This window comes from Filicampus tigris, chromosome 1 (genome assembly GCF_054856515.1).
Source record: "Filicampus tigris isolate MCC_2025a chromosome 1, RoL_Ftig_1.0, whole genome shotgun sequence".
Lineage (NCBI taxonomy): Eukaryota > Metazoa > Chordata > Actinopteri > Syngnathiformes > Syngnathidae > Filicampus > Filicampus tigris.
In genome coordinates, this window is record NC_141217.1 from 34,329,087 (window position 1) to 34,350,741 (window position 21,655).

Below are 21,655 nucleotides of genomic sequence, written 5' to 3' on the forward strand. Positions count from 1 at the left end.
TGTCAACGAAGTTCACAAGATGTTGCCGCGCGTTCGCCGTCCCTTCGCTCACCGGACAAGAAGTTGTTCTGCGCGTCCAGCAGGGCGGCAATGTTTTCCACCCAGGCGGTCTTGACGCCGGTGGAGGACGCCTGGAGCGTGAAGCGTTCCGCCGAGCCGCGAGACCACAGCATAAATTTACAGGGGTCTCCCTCCACGCTCTCCTGCATGGCCAGGTAAGTCACCTGAAGACACAACTACAATGAACAACTCACACGATTGCCGATTTTGAAGCTTTTAAAGGCAAAGCCCAATTTGAAGTTGCACGAAGCAGAGAACTGTCTGGCCGTGGTTGAACATTTTGGCGTTTACTGGAGCCTAACCAATATGGATTCGTTTTATAGGGTCAATTCCGATATTTGAATTCAGATAAGCGATGAATCGGCCGATTAATTAAAAAAATATATAATGACAAAAATAACTTCCTTTTTGCTGTTTCACAATTGTTGTCCTTTAGTATTTGTTTAACTTTCCAACAGAATCATCTTTTTTTAGGGGAATTATGTGTGAATGTCTGCTTTATCTTATGTTGTAATTTGCAGGGATGGGCATTCCATCCCAGGGACAGAACGGCAGGTCCGACCGTCCCGGACGGACACGCATTTTGTGGATGGACGGACGGAGGACGAGAGGTCTTTTAAAAAGGAGGGACTAAGCAAGGACGGAAGTGGGTCGAGTACTGATTTACGTGTTGTGTTGGGTTCTTTTAAAAAGCAAGAGCACTGTTCTTTTTTGCGATACAGTGGAGCCGCCTTCTTTAATTGCCTGCACAGCACTTCATGTGCGCTCCCATTGCACATACATATTCTGCCCTCTAGTGGTTGAACACATGTAATAGCATGGATTATGCCACAGGAGTCAGGAAGCCATTTCACTGACTGACAGAAACTTTTCTACAGACTTTTTTTTTTTGGCATATTGTATTGTCTGAATAAAGGTAAAAAAAAAAATTGACGGAATATAAGGACGGAAGTGCTTTAAAAAAAAATGAGGATGAACGGGGTTGGAGGACGATTATTTTTAAGGACGGAGGGACGGGGACGGAAGGGTACCCAGGTCACGGATGGAGGACGGACTGGCAAAAAAGGGTAAAGTGCCCATCTCTGGTCATTTGTCATGGGGAAAAAAAAGCAACAAATATGGGCTGTTTTTTGCCGATTTTTAAAAGAGATAAAGCACCCTAATGTTTTCATATTCAACGTTTAATTTTCTTGAATGCAATGCTGCTCCATTCGTTCCGGTAGTAGCTGTTTGAAGGTTTATCATTTCTGTATCATCTATGTTAGTTTCTGTTAGCACGCTGAATCTTTTTTTTGCATTATGTGTTAGCATTAAGCTAGCAGACATTTGTTATCATACGGTTTGGTAAAACATATTGGTGTCTAAATATGCAACTTTGAATTCTCTTTTCTTGTATGCTATGCTGCTTTGTGAGTTTGAAAGTAGCAGCTGTTTGAAGGTTTATACTTACAACATCAATGCTACATTCAGTTTCACATAATTTCAAATTAAGATTTTTAAGACTACATGTTTAAATAAACAGTGTTCAATTGTGTTTTATGGGCCCGTTTTACAGCAAACTTAAACTGGGTGTGACAACTTGATGCTTTGCAAGCGCATCTTGAGCAAGTCTGCTATACGATAGTCTACCATTTCTTGTCAGGAAGAGTGAACCGAAGCACAAGGAAATTGGTTAAAAAAAAGTGTCTTTAAATAGTTTAAATGTGAGTGGGAGAGGTAAAACTATTTAAAAACATTTTATATCATCAGTTCGTGTTTCTCATTCGTTTTTTTTTTTTTTTGTTGCGAGCGGGTTTGGAACGCATCACCCAAATGAGTGGATTCACTGAATTTCGGTTTTACCGCTTTTAATGCGTCGTGACCAGTCTGCTCAATCTGACCTTGATGCTGTTCTTGAACTGGTATCCTGGGTTGTTGGATCCTTTGCGGAGAAGTTCGCTGAAGATAATGATCTGCTCGAACAGGAAAACCCGGCGCTCTTTGCTCCGGGACAGAACTCCGCCGTCCTGCTCCCACACACAGAAGGTCTCCTGTTGCAGCAGCTTACCCTGAGAGGTCAACTTCCCCTGAGGACAGACACATGGGGTCAGGTTTTGCTCCAAATGTTACCATGCACTAAATCAGGATCAGCATTGTCATGTCACATAGCGATCACGCTTGGCCTTCCTGTCATGCCAGAGCAGGGAACGCGACGTGCAAGACAACATCAGATAACCTCCAGCTGCTTTTTCGACATTTTTGGTTCAGATAGTCGAGGAAGGATATGCAAAATGTGCCTACAAAGAGCGGCTGTTATAGGAGGCAATACTTCCAAATACGAGAGTGGCATCCATCACACTTTGACAAATTCAAGGTAATGTTAGCAGCTATGAGAGTTTGGTGAAATAAATACTACAAAATGACTTCTGAGGCAGATGCCTAGCTAACTACATGAACCCCTTTTTGAGTGGGCCATGAGCCATGCTTTTTTTTTTTTTTTTTTTTCAAGAATATATTCCCAGCAGGCCCACGAGTTGAAACAGGACATTCTGATAAATATTGCAGTTGTGGAATAAGTGTTAATCCACTCGCTTTTAGCCATCTATGGGGGCGGCCATTTTGTCTTCTGTTGACTGAAAATGACATCACAACTGCTCACAACGACCAATCACGGCTCAGATTCAGAAAACAGGTCAGCCGTGATTGGTCGTTGTGAGCAGTTGTGATGTCATTTTCAGTCGACAGAAGACAAAATGGCCGCCGCCAGAAATGGCTAAAAACGAGTGCATTTTGCTTCTTAACTTTATATTCCACAGAATGCCGCGTTTCAACACGTGGGCCTGCTGGGAACATATTCTTGAAAAAAAAGATGTTTGGGTTGACTTCCGCTTTAAGCCTATAAGAAAATATTACTTATGTGTAGTTGCTTTTTTCCCATGATATGTTTTGATATAAAAATAAATACTATAAAACTGAGTACTTAACATTTGATATTTTGGGGGGCTTAATACCGTATCTTGTTCAAGCTATTCCTTATGGATGGACTTTACGTTTGCATCAGAGTAAAAAGATCAATAATGACTGATCAGAGGATAAAACTCAAATAAGAATTATTAAGAAGAGAAGAACGTGTTGATATCAACCTATTTGTGTAAGAAATGTGTATTGGCCCAGTCAGGCCAGCGTCAGTGAACTTCACGTGGCCCAACACGGTCACGTAGTGGCCCCGAGTCATCGGGCCACTGTTAATGTTGAGCCCTGAACTAGCATGGCTAACTTCAGCTTGTTTCTGTGGAGAGGAGCAGAGAAGTAGCTACTCATTTTCTGAAAAGTTCTTTCGGCATTCAGTGTAAATAAATTGTTGTCGTTTACCCGAAATGTGAAATGAATCCATTTGAGTGCTGTAATTGCAATACCATGAAATTGCGATATTTTTTGCTCATGGTTATCCTACTGCCAGAATCGGATGCCCGGTGGGAAATTGATCATTGACTTGACACTTACTCACTCCCCGAACTCAGCAATTTCTCTTGTACACGCCTACCTCGTATCCCTGCAGGCGGCCGAGGTTCATCATGTCATTGCATCGCTTCGGTACCAGTGACATCAGGTCCAGTGCTTTCTACACACAAATTGCAGAAGGTGGTGACTAACAGAACGGACGCTCGGGTTCGAATGGTCTCGTAAGTTAAAACCACCGAGAAACAGACCTCGATCTCCTCGCAGTCCATCCCAGCTTTGGCCGTGTACTTCAGGAAGTCCTGAGACACACGCAAATCATCTTCAACATTTGCCACCGCGTGAGAAGCTCGGTAAACGTGACATGTCATGCGAGTAACCTTCAGGAGGAGCTGATACTTGGTAATCCTCTGGATGGGCTTGATTAGGTAATCACTGATGGACATCCTGCAGCTGATTTCATGCTGGATTTCCTGCGCACGCACACACACACACACACACACACACACCAATGAGTCAAGTCTACTTTCAGCATGACTGAGTGTGAACTGACTTCATCTATGGCAGTGTACCTTTACTCAGCCAGGGCACTTCCACCTATGTCATTGTATTTATAGTATGCTTATCGTTTGGATCAGCTTACTGTACGTACGATACAGAAACAAGAAACAAAACTGAGATCTTGAAGAGATTAGCTGTCTGCACGCGATGTCTGATGATCCCAATCTAGAAATACTGTAAAGCGGAGCACCTGTCTGAAAATGTCTTGTATGTTCATTGAGCCGAGGCAAAGTACTTCCTGTCAGTACATGTAGCTAGGATGGATCGATGAATGACGATGCATCATTTGCTGTAAATAGATCATCATTTTTGAGCCGGTGAAGTGAAACAGGTTAATTTCCCACAGCACAGTTGTTACGAATCACCGCTCTAAGGTAGGCACTGTAGTACAAGCTCGGAAATGTAGAGTACCTCAAAGAAGGTCTCGTACTCGATGACGATGTACTCTGACCGTGGCTTGTTCTGACAGTAAACCACGTACATGTGAAGGCGACGCTCCTGCAACGTGGACACATGCAAAAAGAGGAGAATCGGTCACGTCCACTGTTCATCTCCATTTGTTTACGTACGAATTAAAAAAAATAAATAAATAAATAAAAAAAAGTGCTCACATGTCTGATGAAGAGGTCGGCCAAAAGGTCGTGATTTTGAATACATCGCTCCAGCTCGACTAGGAAGAAACTAGCGAACAACATACAATGAGTGTGTTGTGTTTGTGCTGTGATCATTAGTGATTCTTATCATCTTATTGTATCTCAACATACACACAACCCCGTTACAAAAAACATTTTAGCCATCTATAGGAAGAGAGATGTGAGCAACATAAATCAGCGCAAAAATATCATTCTCCGACCATGGGTAGACCAAAGTTAAGTCCTCTATGTTTTTCATATTAAATCTTTTTTTTTTTTCAACTATAATGCAATGTCACTAAAAACAATGCAACCCTGATACTCATATCAGAAAAAGTCATTAAAAGTTCTTTTTTTTTTTAAATCTTATGGCTAAGTTTGTTCTTGACCAGTTGGCATAGCCGTTTACACAGCTAGCATGTACTCTTGGTCAAAAACTCTTAACATTAGCATTGATTTACAACCGTGTTGTTGTATGGAGTAATACTTAAATTGAGTTGGTATTGATATAAAATGTAACATTCTTAATTTAACTGTAAATAAAAATCAAAAATGAAAAAAATTCCGACTGGAAAAATATCTACCTTGATCCTCATTTTTCATCTATCACCGTAAAATGTCCATGTAAATATTGAATTTCCATATATCTATGTATGAAATATCCATTTAATTGAATCATCAACATCGTATCATCCTCAAAAAATATCAACTATTCAGTTGTGAATGAATACAATTCTTTATTTTATATATACAGTGAGTGTACGGATGGCAGGGCTTAAATTTGTAAGCTTTGCTTCTGTTTATATTGGTTGAAAAAAAAAAATCTTTCTACAGGATTTACTCTACAGAAATTCAGCATCTTTGTATGTTTTTCAGGTGCCTGAATCCCTTTTTTAAAAATAACTTAAATGGTCCAGTTTTGAAAAATGCTGTTGCCTAAATTGTCCTCCAATTTTGGAGGACCCACGTATTGCATACTCACTCGCGATGCCAGTCGTAAATCTGCTGGATGTTTCCAAAAACGATCTTGTCTTTTCCCCTCATGTCCTCTGGGATCCCTCTGACATCCAACCTTGACATAAAGCCCTGTCACACGCACATTGGTGTCAGATACATCAATACCTTCAATAAACTATGAATTACGCAGTACACATTTGGCATCTGACCTCAACAATGACACCCAAGTCCTTCACATAGTCCTTCTCTGATTGGACCATCTCGTTCACTACAAACCTGCACACAGAGACAACCAACGTTAATCTTGCCACGTCTCGAGTGCTAAACTTGTCTTTCTCGGCCGAAGAGTGCTTTGGTCTCACATGCGTCCTCTCATAGCTTTGTTTTGCTGCTCACTGTCCGACTCATTGGAACTTTGGTCCGAGTCGAGCGCCTGCGGACCGATGACAGGCATATGAAAAAATACACACTGCAGCTAGGTAAAAAAAAAAAAAAGAAGTGGTCATTAAATCTTACCGCGGTGTTGTTGGGATCTTTGATGATCTGCATGGGAGGTGGTAAAGGAGTGGTACTTTCTTCCTCTGGCTCCTCCTCTCCTCCACTTTGTCCCGCCTCCTCCTTCTTCGCCTTCTTTGCACAGAAAGCAAAGTCATCTGCTGTGTCTGTCATTGATATACTATAAAAAAAAAAACACTTCTTTTTTTTTATCTTTGTGTTGAGGCTCAGTGGTAAAAAGGACGGATGAATCCAAAAAAAACAAAAAAAACACAACCGTGGTGCCTAGAGAATCAAGTTGAATTTGTTCTGTTCTGTGTTCTTGTATTTCCCAAAATTATTTTACCATTGAAATGAATCCCATTTATGTTCCAGGCTTCTCCCAAAAACTCAAAACATTGTAAATTTGCATCCTAATGATGAAAAATGCACTCCATAATATTATACTTTATCAAAACATAATGACATAATCAAATAGAATGTGAAGAATTAAGTTTTTGTCGCACTGCATCAATGCAATGGCCATTGTGTTGCTACTTGTGGTGTTCCCGTCTTGGCTACCTGTGGGCAGTATATGAAAGACAGATGATACACGGTAGTAATATCTGTATGCAGATGATAAAGAATATATAACTGTGAGCACTGTTATATTGTCTGTTACTATACCATTTGTGTTCAATCGATTGTTTAAAGAGCCGCAACATAGATGCTAGCATTAGCATTAAGCTAGCAGAATGACAGGCTGAGCTATGTGGTTGTTTTAAATACACGAGGTGTAAATCACTTCTTGTATTTAGTTTGACAGTAAACTTCTACTTTTTCTAATTGGATATGACAAACTGTGAGTTGAGTCACTGCCAAGTCTGCACTCAAGTCAGAGCAAAAAATAAAAAATAAAAATTGGGACAATGATGGCTCGCATCTCATAAGATGAGCCACTTCTATGCACCACTGTAATCAGTCACTTTGTCTTTTTTTATTTTAGAATGTCAATTGGCAATATCATGTAAAAAATATAATGTACAAAAATAAATTACATTTCATAAATTACATTATTATTACAAAAAATTACAAATTCTTTCTTGTCTGTGTTCCTACCATTGTTGAGTTCCCTGTGAGGGGCATAGTCACTTCCGGCCTGTTGTCCCGCCTCCTATTTCGAATTGGAGCTTTCTTCTGTCCATCTGCTTTGCCTTGACTCAACCTCCGAACGGGACTGGTCAACCAGCGCTGTGATGACACACACATTACCTTCAAATGAGTCAGTCTGATTATGGTATAAAAACTGGAGCTAATTGAACCCCTATGGTACTGGTCAGCATATTTTGAAATCAAATCATTTCTTAGACATTTATTTTTAGGCGTCATGTTGTAAAATGATTTTGAAATGATGAGAGTGTTTTGGCAACATAGATTATTGTACATTTAGGCTTTAAAGTTTAATTAATATAGGCAAATCTAAACATTTTTAAGAGGAGTGTTAAATTTTTGCTGAGTTTCGTGATTCACGTCAGGGTTCATGCTGGCTAGCTCCCTAGCTAGAAACTGTCGATAGAATCTGAGTCGGGCGGAGTTACTGGATGTGTGACTGCTATCACTAGAATCGACCTCACGTCCTCATTACCTTCAAGGTGTTTCCCGTCCCTGAGCCACTACGTTTTGGTGCTGGTGAACTGGCAACAGCCCCTGGAGCCCCACTGGCATTGGAGACCACAGTGGACGTCCCACCTGGGAGGAAAGACAAGGGAAGGTCAAGTCATAAGTCTCATAATCATCAAATTTTAAGCAAAGTCCCAAGTTTTTGTGGCAAAAATCAAGCAAGTCAATGTATTACTTGGGTTAAGCAAGTCATAAGTCAAGTCATACAATCATGCCGAGTAATCTAATATTGAACCATCCATCCATTTTCTGAACCACTCTCACATATTTTTTCAATCCCGCCTCATTATTATCTAAGACTTGTCTGCTCAGTTTTCTATCAATGGATGAAGTTAGATGTTGTAGTTGTCTCTTAACTTTAGGTTGCAAACCTTGCATATCGCCGCTTTTCCTCCCTGATTTAATTTAAAAAAAGCAACAAACAAAAAAACAATCATTGTATCGAAATGAAATAATCTTTGGAGCTTCCTCTATGATACTTGCATCATCAAGTGGTGTAGTCTGCACTTCGCATCACAGCCCACTGTTGGGTTGTCAGATCTGTGTGCATTGTACAGAAAAAAAAACCTCAAATACAATTGACACGTTATCTTGAAAATTCCGATTGTCAAACGTCAACAGGCAAGACTTGTCAAGTCATGTAGTTCAAATTAAGTCTCATGAATACAAAGTCAAGGTGAATGTTTGATAAGTTTTAGACAAGCAAGTCCCAAGTCCTGAGAGCGGTCACATAAGATTGACTCGATGTCAGGTCATGTGACTCGAGTCTCCCCACCCCTGGTAACTGGGGAGTAGTTCATTTTCTATTGTGTCTTACTTTGAGTGGGTTGAATGTGCAGCCCGGCTGTCTCAGGGGTTAATGGTATAGCATCTGCTGAGGCAAACAAACACAGACAAATACATTTAAAGTGGAAAGTACTGGGAAATACAGACAAGTATTTATTTACTACAAATAATGTATCTTTCTTCATCTATCTATGCCAGCAACGTATAGTGGCAGGAAGAACAATTAAATGATTTGCCGATAGACGACCAATGATACAGCATGATCTCACCCCTCCCGTTTTAGACACACTTAGAGAAACGGCACTTGTCATGTACAGTTTGTAGATCTGTTTACATTTACTGTCCCCGCAAAATAACTCAAAACACAGTCATTAATATGTAGACCTCTGGCAAAAAAAAAAAAAAAAAAAGTGAGTACACTCCTAAGTGAAAACGCCCAAACTGGGCCCAATCAGACATTTTCTCTCCCTTGGTGTCATGTCACTCGTTAATGTCTCAGGTGCGAATAGAAAGCAGGTGTGTTGAATTGAGTTTTATTGCTCTCGTACTGGTCATTTGAAGTTCAATATACTCTCTGAGGATTGAAACCAAGTATTGTCACCCTACATCAAGATGGCCAAGGCAATAAGAAGGGTGCCAATAACCCTGAAACTGCTTTGTAGCAAAGTGTCATTTGTTCAATGTTGTCCGGTGTGCCGTGAGATTGTTTTAATGTCCACTAAGTTTGGCAACACTGACAATCCAAATGCACTGATTGACACATCTGCATACATCAGATGGATGCGTCACATTGCTTCACACGCAGGAAGAAACCTGCGTGTCCAGTTTAACACGTCTGAAACATTCCTGCTACACGTCAACACTCTTCGCTGTCAATGTTTAACCACCTCTCCCACAAAACGCTTCAATATTGGACCCACCTCGTCCGTCCTCGCACGTAATCCAACCCCACACGACAGAACAATCCCAGCATGCACTTGTGCCACGCCGCATGCTTCAGTGCGCATCCATGTGGACAAAACAGACGTCAGGGTGACCCACAGAGAAGCGACACCGTTGTTATGAACAGCTCGACCCAAGTCCAAAGGAGTACCGGTCAGGGGGCGGGCTTAAACCAAGAGGCGAGGTCTTGAAGGGAGGGTGTCTTGAGATGAGTTCTGATTTGTTGTTTAGTGACAACAAGTGAACTAAAGTGCTTTAAACGGAGTTGATGACATGATATTGAAATCGATGATCGGGAAAATAGAAAAATCATTTTCTATAGTCCTTGTCCTCACGAGGGTGGTTGGGGGGCTGGAGCTTATCCTATCTTACTTTGAGTTGAGAGGGCAGGGCACATATAGACAAAGAACTGTTCACATTCAAGGATAATTTAGAGCAAAGATGTCCACATTTTTTCAACGTACAGAAAAATGGAAGGAAGCGGCGGCCCAGAAATGAAAACATATTTCATATATCTCCTTACATTCAAATTAAAATGTAACATTCAACATAATTTTGTAATATTTTATAACATTGACATTTATTCATAATTATTAATAAAATCATGTGGAAATTTTTCATTTATTTTTTTTTAACAGTTCAAGAAATATTTAAAATAAAGTTTGATAACACATTCAAATGCGTTTACAATTTTTAATAAAACAAATGTTCATATAACTTTTTTACATATTCATTTTGAAAATTAAAGTGTTATCACTTGTTCAATTGAAATGTATTTTAAATTTTGATTAAAAAAATACTGACAAATTTTCATTTTATTTTTTACATTATTTTTTTTTAAAGGGGAAGTCAAGTCAAATATGTTCTTAACAATAATATGTTCTATGCACCTCAACTAGTCTAACCATGGCAGTCTGATTAATGTTGCATCTGTAGAAAATGAGTTAAGCAGCAAAATCCGACTCTTTTGAGCCATCTCAGGGGGCGGCCATTTTGTCACTCGCTGTCGACTAAGAATTACATCACAAACCCTCAGGGCTCAGATAAAGACCAATTATGGCTCACCTGTTTTCTGAATTTGAGCCATGATTGGTAAAAACATTAAAACTGCTGCTGAACGTCTGGCGAACATTTGGCGAACGTTTGTGACATTGAACAAACCCTGACAAGAAATCATCATTCTCTTCATTCACAAACGTCGCCCTTCAGTGGGATACAGGCTTAAGGGGCTTTCCCACTAAAAGAAGAGATTTTTTAAAAGCATTTATTTAAACGGTATTGATCCCGGTAAAGCAATTGACAACATATTCTTATTTGCAATGCCGAACTGGCTGGTAGACTGATCAGTGAAAATAAGATACAAACAAAATTTTGTGGCCTTATTTTGTGCAATCATGATATTTAACAGTACTCTATTTATGTATACACTTGCAGTTGTCATCCTAATCTCTAGTTTCTTAACAGAGTGCTCTGAAAGGCACTTTGAACATGTTAGCATAGTACTGTGTGTTTTTAAATATATTTATGTTAAACGTGTTTTCAAAATGTTATTTACGGACAACCCCTTTTTTCTTTATTGTTATAAATTGAAATTGAAATGTGGGTCAATTGTGGGTCCCTGGGTGACAACAGTTGAGAACCACCGATTTAGAGGACACAGCCCAGAGATAGGACAGGACCTAAATACTGGGCATCACGAAGTTCCCGTCTGTATATTTAGCCGACCCACGCTAAATATACAGACGGGAACTTTGTGACGAAAGGCGACGCTCGGCACCGTGTTGACCAGAATGCCTCAACAGGAAGTCATACGGACAGCAGATCGAGGAAGTGGGCGCGGGGGTGGAAGGATCCGGGTTCCTGAAGACACTCACCCTTCCCAGAGCTCGTGTGCGAGGATGAATTGGAGGCACTGAAGGATGTGGTGGTGATGCAGGAGGAGGCGTTGCCCGAGGAGGCAGGGGACGCCGGGACCAGTGTTTCCATGTCGGCAGCACTGTGCGAGTGTGACAGGCAGAGGGCGCTCATCGGCAACAGGCCCTCCTGGTGAGAAAACGCAGTCGCCATCAACACTCGACACCAGTGGCGGTTTCTGGCATGTACGTTTTGTGCGAAACGGGCGATGCTAGGACCGCCACAAATGTATCTGAGCCTCTGACCTGTTGCGGACTTTGATCGGTGGTTCTGACCAGACACCAGCCGGGTCGCTCCGCCGAGCGTTCCACGAGCTCCACGGTCTGACCGCAGCGGACACTGAGCTCTCCCGGTGACCCAGAGGAAAAATCCAGCAACACCACCACTAACTCGCAACCTCCTGACAGCTGGATGCGGGGACACATACACGCAGGTGGATTATTGCAAAGTCCAGTTTGGACAGAACCCGACCCGTGCGTCATAAATAAAGACACAGCCAGGAAGTAACAAACAACACACGCTTTGTGACTGTATTGAAGTATAGTTTTCTGCAGACTTTCAGACAAGCTACTCTGAAATGTATTCTTTCAGATTCTTCTGGTGTGTGCGCCGTGGCCACCTGGGGGGCAGCATAATAAAGATTTATATACGTGATATAAGGATATACGTGGAGAAGTGTCAGTACTCAATAAGGCACACAAATATAAGTCGTTCTTCACAGAGGATAAATAATATATGCATGTGACTACCGTCAAATCTGTCTTCATGTGTTGCTCCACCATTTGTATCCATTGATTAAAGGGTTATAACACCGCAACACTGTTGCTATTCGTTAGCCTGGGTATGTCGTTTGTTAGCATTAGGCTCATTGAAAGACTACGCTATGTGCTTGTTTTAAATACACAATGTGTAATTCTCTGGGTTTTATGTTTCGTTTGACAGTAATCTTCAACTGGGAATGTCTTAAAATAGTTTGAAGTCACTTTTTTGAAGATTATTTCACCACCTCAAGAGCCACAATCCAGCCTGTTTTAGTTTTACCCCTACGGCAATACACCTGATTCAAATCATCGGGCTCATTATCAGGCTTTTGCAAATCTTGCTGATGAACCGATCAGCTCTTGAGGACCGGACTTGGCCACCCCTGCACTATATGTACCAAACTGTCGCTTGTTGTGAAGTTCACAGTCGTGCTGTATCCCAGGTCCCAAACTCAAAGCAAAAAAAAAAAAATCAGCCACACAACTGAACTCGGGTCACTCATATCTACTGACGTTTTTGTTTGGCGATGTGCCGTAAGATTCTTCTAATATGAACTATGTATCATGCTTAATGACACCGGGAAAAAACTGTTATAGCGTTCATGTGGTCACCCTTCGCCCCACCCACAAATCACACACCTACTCAGTCCGTGGCAAAATTAACCAGCATGAAGCAAACCGGTCCCTGTTACCAAAATGGTTAGAGGCCACTAGCCTACAAGAGAAGTAAAAATTCAGAAGCTGGAAGGGCATCATGTCAAAAGACATTGCCTTTAGACCGCTTTATATGTGCAACGGTTAAAAGCTGCAGGATGACATTTTTTCATTAACGCTGAGCTGTTCTATGTACAACTGATTGTCAGAGAATTTGATATAGGTTGACGTAAACTCACTGGTCACCATTAAGAAATAAAACATACCTCCGCAGCAGAGCGACGACGTGAAGTTTTCTCGAGACCATGAAGGGAGGAAACCCCCTCACACACAAACACACACGCTCACGCACCCGCGTGCACACACCCAGCTGCAGCAGTGGTGAGGTCATTACACACACGCCTCTCACACAGTGTTTGTGAGTGAGCAATACCTTGTCGCTGTCTGCGGTGTTTTGGGATGTTCGGGAGGCGATGGAGACGGTGTCGGGCTGACTGCTGGCATCGCCCAAGCTGTCGGCGTCCTCGCTGGTCTCTCTGTCAAAGGGGAAACGCAAAAAAACGCTGTACAGCAGCCATTCTCAAAATATGGAAAGCTTATCGGCGTGGAACACAGGGCTGGGAAATATGACCTAAAACTCATATCACCATGTAAATTGAAGCACTTTATGCGTAAAAAAAAAAAAAAAAAAATGTAAACTGCATTTAAGGGTGGGAGAAGACTGGCTATACACCTATGGCCCAGACTTCGAAATTGATTTCTGGGTCAGATACTTCACTCAACAACTGGCCCATATCTTGTTTGCCAGAGTCAAGACACTCCGGGCGGCACGGTGGGCGACTGGTTAGCACGTCCGCCTCACAGTTCAGAGGTCGTGGGTTCGATCCCTGTGTGGAGTTTGCATGTTCTTCCCGTGCCTGCGTGGCTTTTCTCCGGGTACTCCGGTTTCCTCCCACATTCCAAAAACATAGATGGCAGGTTAATTGATCGCTCTAAATTGCCCCTAGGTGTGATTGTGAGTGCGGATGTTTGTCCCTGTGTGCCCTGCGATTGGCTGGCAACCGATTCGGGGTGTCCCCCGCCTACTGCCCGAAGACAGCTGGCATAGGCTCCGGCACGCCCCGCGACCCTTGTGAGGATAAGCGGTATCGATAATGGATGGATGGAAGGCAGTGCCTCCTTTACTGGTCCTGGGCCATGTTCGGTTCACGTATACCGTATGCCACTGAATGCCACCTGTGCCAGCTTCATGCCAGATCTGACCCGAATGCCTTCGCTATGCGGGTAGGGCAGTGGTTCGCAAGCTTTTTTCCGCCACCGACCGGTTCATGGTCGGACGGCTATTTCGGGGACCATGCGTTACATTTCTGCCGTGGTGATAACGTACAATTGGGGCACATATGCGGCGCAAAAAAAACGTATCTATCATATCTCTGAGGCTCTGTACTGAGTGGTCCGCAGACGTTTGGTTGCGGACCACTGTGGCAGGGGGCCCCTATCTATGCCTAGCAACGCCCCTGACTCTGAATAACCAAACAACAAATTTGAGCAGCACTCGGAACGGTCAGTGTGAACCAGTGGACGCTCGGAGCGGATTCCTACTTGTATGTACTTATATACACTATTATACACTCTAGGCATAAAAACTCTGCCTTGTTTCTGATGAACACTTGGGCCTACAACACTACAGAGTGTTAATATTGGTCATTTGGTCGAAGAAGTTCACGAACCGCTACTGTAAAGGTTTGTGCATATGATTAGCGAAAAACGGCAACAGGGATGGACATACTAATCAATTAATAGAGGTCAACATGGAACACTAGTAGTGAGCATAAGGTCCAAAGTCTGGACCCCAAATCTCAGAATTGTGATGCAGATATTCTCAGTGCTCCTCTAATGATTCTCCCATTCCTTTGAAATCAATATTTAAAAAAAAACCAAAACAACGGATTAATTGCTCACTGAAGGTGTCAAAAGCATGCTGACCTGCGTGTGATGCTGCGTTGTCGCCCGAGAGTCAGATTGGGGGTCTTGGGAAGGGGGATGGGCTCCCTCAGCGCCCCCCGCAGGTGACCCCGTCTCTCCTGGATGACCTGGCGAATGCTGCGGACCCACTCCTGCTTCAACTCCAAGGACGATGCCTGGCATGACAGGTTGAAGGACGAGTCACGCCGTGGTTCGGAAAGAAAACCGGCATCCTCAACACTTACCTTCAGGACCGTCTTGTTGTCCGAAGTTGGCGTCCTGCCAACCCAGAGCGCAAATTTACACGGATCCCCTTCGATGTGCTCCGTCACACCAAGCTCCGATGTCTGAAGCGGAGGGACAAAATAGTCATTTAGCAGAGGCCTAGTCCATTTGTCTTCCTGTACGCCTAAGTAGTGGGAAGCGCGCTACCCTCAAGCGGCTCTTGTAAAGGTATTTGGTACGCCCCGATGAATCTTTCATTTCCTTGCTGAAGATGAGTGACAGCTCAAACAGGAAGAGGTGTCGGTCGCGCCCCTTCCTGATGAGGGACTTTGGTTCCCAAACAAGAAAGGAGTCCTGCAGCAGGAGCTCGCCTTGCACCTCAAGACCCTCTTCAAGACCTGATAATGACATCATTGTTCCTTTACAAAACTGGCCAGCGAAGGTGCAATTAACATGCAGATGCGTACAACAAAAGAATCGCTTTGTGTTCAATTAAATAGGCCCAGATTCAACACTAAATGAAATTCTAAGAAAATTGAGAGACCATCACTTTTTCAGTGTACAGTAACTGAGTCCTGCGACGAGTAGTTACTTATAAGCCAAAAGATGCCACAAGATGGTGGCAAAGCACTACTTTTGTCGAGGTGAAGCTCCTCAACTCACCTCAGAGTTGAACCGTAATAAATAGACATGAACTTGGTACCAACATTATCCACAATACCCAACTTTACATTCAACTTTAGTACATTATTATTGGTGCTTAAAGGAAATTAATTTCAAATTCCATTCTACATTTTGGGTCTGACAAATGAGATTTTGAGTTCAACATGTTGGAATTTTGCGTGCTTAGCAATATTTTTCAAAAGAGTGGCATTTGAAGAGTAAATGTAGCTATTTTCATGCTTGTTATCACTACTAGAATGTAGAATGTATCTTCTCTACTAATAGGTGAGTTTAGTTCATGATGGCGGCGAGCGTCACTGACCCCACCCCCTCCCCTGCAACAAATCATCAATTGTGAATATGTAGAGGAACACCTGATATAGTTTTGGTAAAATATGTACCTTGACAACCCCTAAACACAAAAAGCGTTTGTCACTGTTTGAAGTTCAAGTCAGCAGTAGAACTTATTATTTTCAAACATTACAAAAAGCTCTGTGTGGCCCGGGAACACGACACTGTTACCTTCTAACATGCTAACATGCATAGCATCGTTAGCTCTCTTGGGAACACTCAGCATGACGTCCAGGCCTTCTTTGATCTCGCCCTTTCCTTCTTCACAGCATGCCAACAATTCCTGCAAAAATGCACACGTGTCAATGGAGCCTATCGTCGCTTACGCCGCGTGTCACCCGCTCACCTTCAGAAGCAGTTGATACTTAGTGATCCTCTGAACGGGTTTGATGAGTGCTGACGAGATGGAGTTCGCGAGCCCGTGTCTCCTCTGGACCTCCTGCAAAACCAACCAGACCGGAAATTAACGCTTTGAACGATCTGAGACCAAGACTTGCCTGAGACCAGACCTTATAGAGACCAAGACAAGATTAAGATTTTGGGAGTCGAGACAGAGTCAAAATCAAGACCAGGACAAGCTGAGACTGAGACGAGACCAAGACTGAGACAAGCCAAGACCATGACAACACCAAGACTGTAAAAATCACTTTTAAAAACCTTAACAAGGTTGAACAGTTAAATAGCATTCTCGCTTCAATTTTAATTCTCTTTGAAATACTTTCTTTAAATGCTTCTCCTTGTTGTCGCACTAATGAAGTTGAAGAACAGAAGATCGGTGCTGGTCTTGACTGGTCTCGACAAAAAATCGGGAGCCTGGCCAGTTGGAGACCGAGACAAAAATGCGATCTTGAAATTAAGTGTTATAACACTACCGGAAACTAAAACCCGTTGGCTCTGGAGACCTATTAGATGTTTTGAAGAAAAAAAAAAAAACATTACCTCAAAGAAGCCAGCGCCATGCTGCTGTATCAATAAACTGGAGTCTGGCTTGTTCCTGCAATAGGTCACGTACATGTGGAACTTGTCAGCCTAGGAAGAGGAACACAAACACACTTAAGGATAGGATGCATGATCAAGTGTTGTTGTTTTTTTATTACTATCTAAGTAAATTTGAGTACCCAGGTGACGAAACAATGTCCCACATCTTCCGGAAGTTGCTCGTAGTTCTCCAGCTCCTTCAGGAAAATACTGGAACAGACATCCCCGCATCATTGCACTACAGACACATACACACAGACACACTCTTTTTTTGTACTGATTTTCTACCTGTTATGGAACTCGTAGATATCCTGGATGTTCCCAAACACCACATCATCCCTGTTGCTAAGGCCAGATGGGACGTCCTCGGAGCCGCTTGTCATCTCCCACATGTATGTCTGCAGCAGGTCAGATCACACGGTAAGGAAGAATCAGTATTATCACTGTCGGGGTTTAAAACCAGTAGTGGGAAGTAACCAAGTACAAATACCCCATTACTGTATTCAAAATAGATTTTTCAAGTGTTTGTACTTCAATCGAGTATTTATTTTTCTGACCACCGAGTTAAGATATAGATCAGGGGTGCCCACACTTTTTCTGCCTGAGAGCTACTTATGACGTGACCGAGTCAAAATGATCTACCACCTACTAAAAATGCATAACACATTATTTATAAATATATTGAGAATTATTTTTATATGTGGAGTTTGCATGTTCTCCCCGTGGCTGCGTGGGTTTTCTCCGGGTACTCGGGTTTCCTCCCACATTCCAAAAACATGCATGGTAAGTTGATTGGACTCTCTAAATTGCCCCTAGGTGTGATTGTGAGTGCGGATGTTTGTCTCTGTGTGCCCTGCGATTGGCTGGCAACCGATTCAGGGTGTCCCCCGCCTACTGCCCGAAGACAGCTGGGATAGGCTGCAGCACGCCCCGCGACCCTTGTGAGGAGAAGCGGTATCGATCATGGATGGATGGATTTTTATATGTACCGTATATGCATGTTGTGATGTCATTTTCAGTCGACAGAAGTGACAAAATGGCCGCTCCCACAGATGGCTAAAAACGGATGGATTAACTCTTAGTCCACAAACGCAATATTTATCAGAATGCCCCCTTTCAACTAGTAGGCCTGCATAGAACATATTCTTGAAAAAAATATATTTGGGTTGACTTCCGCTTTAAGTACATTTCGATGTTTGTACTTGTTTTGTACTTCTGTTTAATTCAGTGAGTTGAAAGTCTTTTTGTAAATTATTCAATTCTCTGTGCTTCTCGACTCAATGACCAAGTGTGAGTGCTTTTGCCACCTCTGCCTAAAAGAAAAGTTAGCTATGCAAATTGGATTGAGTAGCACCTCAATGCATTCTTGAAGGTCTCTGACGTACACTCTCTCTGTCTGTAGCAGCTCCGCCATGATGTACCTGCAGCATACACTTGTCAGCCAACATCAAGCACGCTTCACTGGTTCTTATACTTTTTATGACTACTTCAATAATACTTAACTCTCCCAAGTACCATCATCATGACCAACATTAAACTACAGTAGCGTAGTGGGCCTACGCGTTCATCGAAAAACAAAGCAGAGGCTTTATTCCTATAAAGTATATTTAATATTATTGCGAGCCCGATGTAACATCATGTACAGTTTGAACATCATCACTGCACTTAAATGGAGGAACAAAAAACTGGTTGTATAAATTACATAAACTGCATAAAAGCTAAATAAAAATTCTATCTAAATGAATGTTAAAAAAAAAAAACATTATTAAAAGATTAAATGTTAAAAACCATTGCCCTAAGGCAAAGATTAACACTTAAGTTACTCACTCTTTCTTGCGGGCTGAGCGTCTCTTCTCATCGCTGACCTGGTGGCTGGGGTCCGACAAATTGACTTCCGGGTCCGAGTCAGACAGACTGTTGGGAATGAGCTCGAGCTCCAAGTCTTTGTTGTCCTAATGGGGAACAAAACAACTCCTGCTTATGTTATTTAACATCCATCCATCTATTTTCTGTAACACGTGTCCTCTTTGGGGTTGCGAGTGTACTTAGAGGCTGTCCCAGTTGGATTTGGGTGAGAGGGAAGGTAGACCCATGACTGGCTGCCAACCAATCACAGGGCACATACAAACAACCAATCGCACTCACATTAACGCCTATGGACAATTTAGAGCACGGATGCAAAAAGTCAAGTCAAAGCCCGATGTCGTCCCCACATCATTTCATTTAATGCGGTCCGTGAAAATTTATGTCAATTTTCTGTTCAAAACTGGCTATAAAAATGATCAAATTATCATAAAATGTCATTTGACGGGGTGTTATTGATACAGCCGCATGGTGCTGCCTTGTTGGTTTAGGCTGAATGGCAAAATTATCACGATTTGATAAAACACGATTTCCAAATCCAATTTAAATGGTCATTGAGACATGTGGCAAGGGGGCAAGGTTTATAAAGCTTGCGCCGTAGGTGCACCTAATTTTTCTCCTGACACCGCAATCTTTTTTGGCTCGAGAGAAAAAAAAATCACTACTGCTGTACGTATAGGAGAACTGTGTGCGTAGGTGTGCGGCTGATAAATAGGAGCCTGTCGTGTGAGCACACCACATCTGTAAAATAAAATAAAAGTGTGGCTCTCGCACTGACGAGCGTGTGCGTTTGCACACAGGCGCTACTGAAAGGTGACGCAACAAAACGCATCCTTCGGTCAAATGATTTGAGAATGGAAGCGCTCTGCTAAGTTGTCATCGATTTTGAGGATAAACAGTACGCGGCCGTCGTCCGATTTCAATGAATGAAAATGTCGACAGACGAAACCATTATTGCTCGTCATTCGTCGTCGTTTATGAGGTGCCGCTGCCGTTTGTAAGTGAATGCTGCTGGATTTTGAAATCGGAAAATGTTACGTTTAATAAGCAGGCATAATCGTACTTTCTCTGCTCTTTAGCACGTGTGGTGATACTGACTGGAGAGTTGAAATTTTTAAGTTTAAGTATAAATCGAATTTATTTATCGATGTTGGTAAGTTCAAACAAGCAGTCCAACTACTTACAATGATATGATGTTTCATGAAAAGTTGGATATGTTGTCGTGGTAAAGCCACAGATTTGTTTGCACTATAATTATAATTTGCGCTTCAGTTTCGATTTCTTACTGATTTGCAGTATAGTGTCACAGTCACACTTGTGTGCATCATTCTGAGTGCTTCTGCCATCGAGTCGAAGATAATTTCATTGTTCTGCCTGTCTATGCGTCGCTGGCACAGATAGAGGAACAATGACACATTATTTGTAGTCAATAAATGATAATTTGCCAACCAATTAGGTGAAATTTTATAAATGTGGTATAGTGGTTGGACTCACCACCCTGATGATTATACAGTTACGTGGTTCCATTGTTACAACTGGCAAGCATAACGATGACGTGGTCGATTGGAAATGCTTTTGATGCGGACGGTACCTGCGAGCAGCCTCCCAGTGCCGTCTCCAGCAGGTGGCGATATTGGCCCATCCTGACGGTGAAGTCCCGGTACCGTTTATCCACGGCAGAAACACACCTGCGAAGCTCCAGGCGGTGGGCGTGGCCTTTAGTCAGCATGCTCTCAGCCAGTTGGATGAGCAGGTGAACTTTCTCCTGGGTGTGCTGAGGGCAAGACAGACAGAGTCAGAGGTTTAATGCCATCGTCTTTGTCAGCACGCACACTCGGAACTGATTTAATATTATCGTAGGCCACTGTAACATTATGTAGAGCAGGGGTGCCCATTACGTCGATCGCGATCTACCGGTCGATCGCAAAGGCATTGTGGGTAGATCGCCAGCCTGTCATTCGTCCTCACTACTGTTTGTTTTTTTTTTGCTATATTTGTGCTATATAGGTTGATGCAGTCATGCAAGGTCCACCAGCATATACGGTACATATAAAAATAATTCTCAATATATTTATTAATAATGTGTTATGCATTTTTAGTAGGTGGTAGATCATTTTGACTCGGTCATGTCATAAGTAGCTCTCAGGCAGAAAAAGTGTGGGCACCCCTGATGTACAGTTTGAATGTCAAGACTACGCTTCAATATAAGAAAATAAAAACAGTTCTTAAATACTGAATTAAAATGAATTGCACAAAATTGGTTTTAAAAAAATTACCTAAATAACACAAAAACAATCACTTCTTAAAGATTAAATGCACTAAAAAGTTAAATAAAACTGAACTGTATTTAGGCAGTGATTCTTTCACATACCACTAGGGGGAGCCCATTATCACACTAAAACTCACTGCGCAAGGCCTCCTAAATGGAATGCGCTTTATCTACACTATATGGTGTCCAAAGCGCTTTAAAACTGACAAAAGTAAACATTTATAACATGCTTACGCCTTGGGCCGGCTGCGTGCACACTCTTACCTTAGCCGAAACACAAAACTGCCGGTGCTGGTTGAGCAACTCCTGCGTCTCTGTCGCTGTTGCTCCTGGTGATGTGTGTGTGGTCAGGTAGTGGTCCCCTGATTGTGCCAACCAATCCAGAGCCTGTAAAGTTCACAGTACTATTATTATTTATTTTTTTTTATAAATGACTCGAGGAATCATCTGACCTCTATTCCTTATGTTTAGTTTGTATGATC

At 42.3% G+C, this 21,655-nt stretch overlaps 1 protein-coding gene across 4 annotated transcripts in view; it reads right to left on the minus strand.

The window, feature by feature from the left end:
- The window catches only part of LOC147153745 (kalirin-like), a 40,746-nt gene that overhangs the window by 1,813 nt on the left and 17,278 nt on the right, over positions 1–21,655 (minus strand). The window contains exons 27-55 of one of the 4 annotated variants that reach the window (XM_086035610.1): positions 21,438–21,560; positions 20,496–20,678; positions 18,869–18,993; positions 18,396–18,462; positions 17,330–17,439; positions 17,182–17,251; positions 17,003–17,092; positions 16,410–16,502; positions 16,235–16,346; positions 15,257–15,447; positions 15,070–15,171; positions 14,846–15,000; positions 13,293–13,395; positions 11,690–11,851; positions 11,405–11,573; positions 8,620–8,673; positions 7,768–7,871; positions 7,242–7,373; positions 6,165–6,278; positions 6,011–6,081; positions 5,858–5,924; positions 5,674–5,777; positions 4,671–4,740; positions 4,471–4,557; positions 3,879–3,971; positions 3,750–3,800; positions 3,584–3,661; positions 1,941–2,126; positions 53–224 (exon numbers count right to left, since the gene is read on the minus strand). In XM_086035610.1, coding sequence (XP_085891736.1) covers positions 53–224; positions 1,941–2,126; positions 3,584–3,661; positions 3,750–3,800; positions 3,879–3,971; positions 4,471–4,557; positions 4,671–4,740; positions 5,674–5,777; positions 5,858–5,924; positions 6,011–6,081; positions 6,165–6,278; positions 7,242–7,373; positions 7,768–7,871; positions 8,620–8,673; positions 11,405–11,573; positions 11,690–11,851; positions 13,293–13,395; positions 14,846–15,000; positions 15,070–15,171; positions 15,257–15,447; positions 16,235–16,346; positions 16,410–16,502; positions 17,003–17,092; positions 17,182–17,251; positions 17,330–17,439; positions 18,396–18,462; positions 18,869–18,993; positions 20,496–20,678; positions 21,438–21,560 — 3,238 coding nt within the window. Of the gene's footprint in view, positions 1–52; positions 225–1,940; positions 2,127–3,583; positions 3,662–3,749; positions 3,801–3,878; positions 3,972–4,470; positions 4,558–4,670; positions 4,741–5,673; positions 5,778–5,857; positions 5,925–6,010; positions 6,082–6,164; positions 6,325–7,241; positions 7,374–7,767; positions 7,872–8,619; positions 8,677–11,404; positions 11,574–11,689; positions 11,852–13,292; positions 13,396–14,845; positions 15,001–15,069; positions 15,172–15,256; positions 15,448–16,234; positions 16,347–16,409; positions 16,503–17,002; positions 17,093–17,181; positions 17,252–17,329; positions 17,440–18,395; positions 18,463–18,868; positions 18,994–20,495; positions 20,679–21,437; positions 21,561–21,655 lie in introns of those variants that run through there. The other 3 variants (XM_086035619.1, XM_086035601.1, XM_086035628.1) reach the window with 3 other exon arrangements.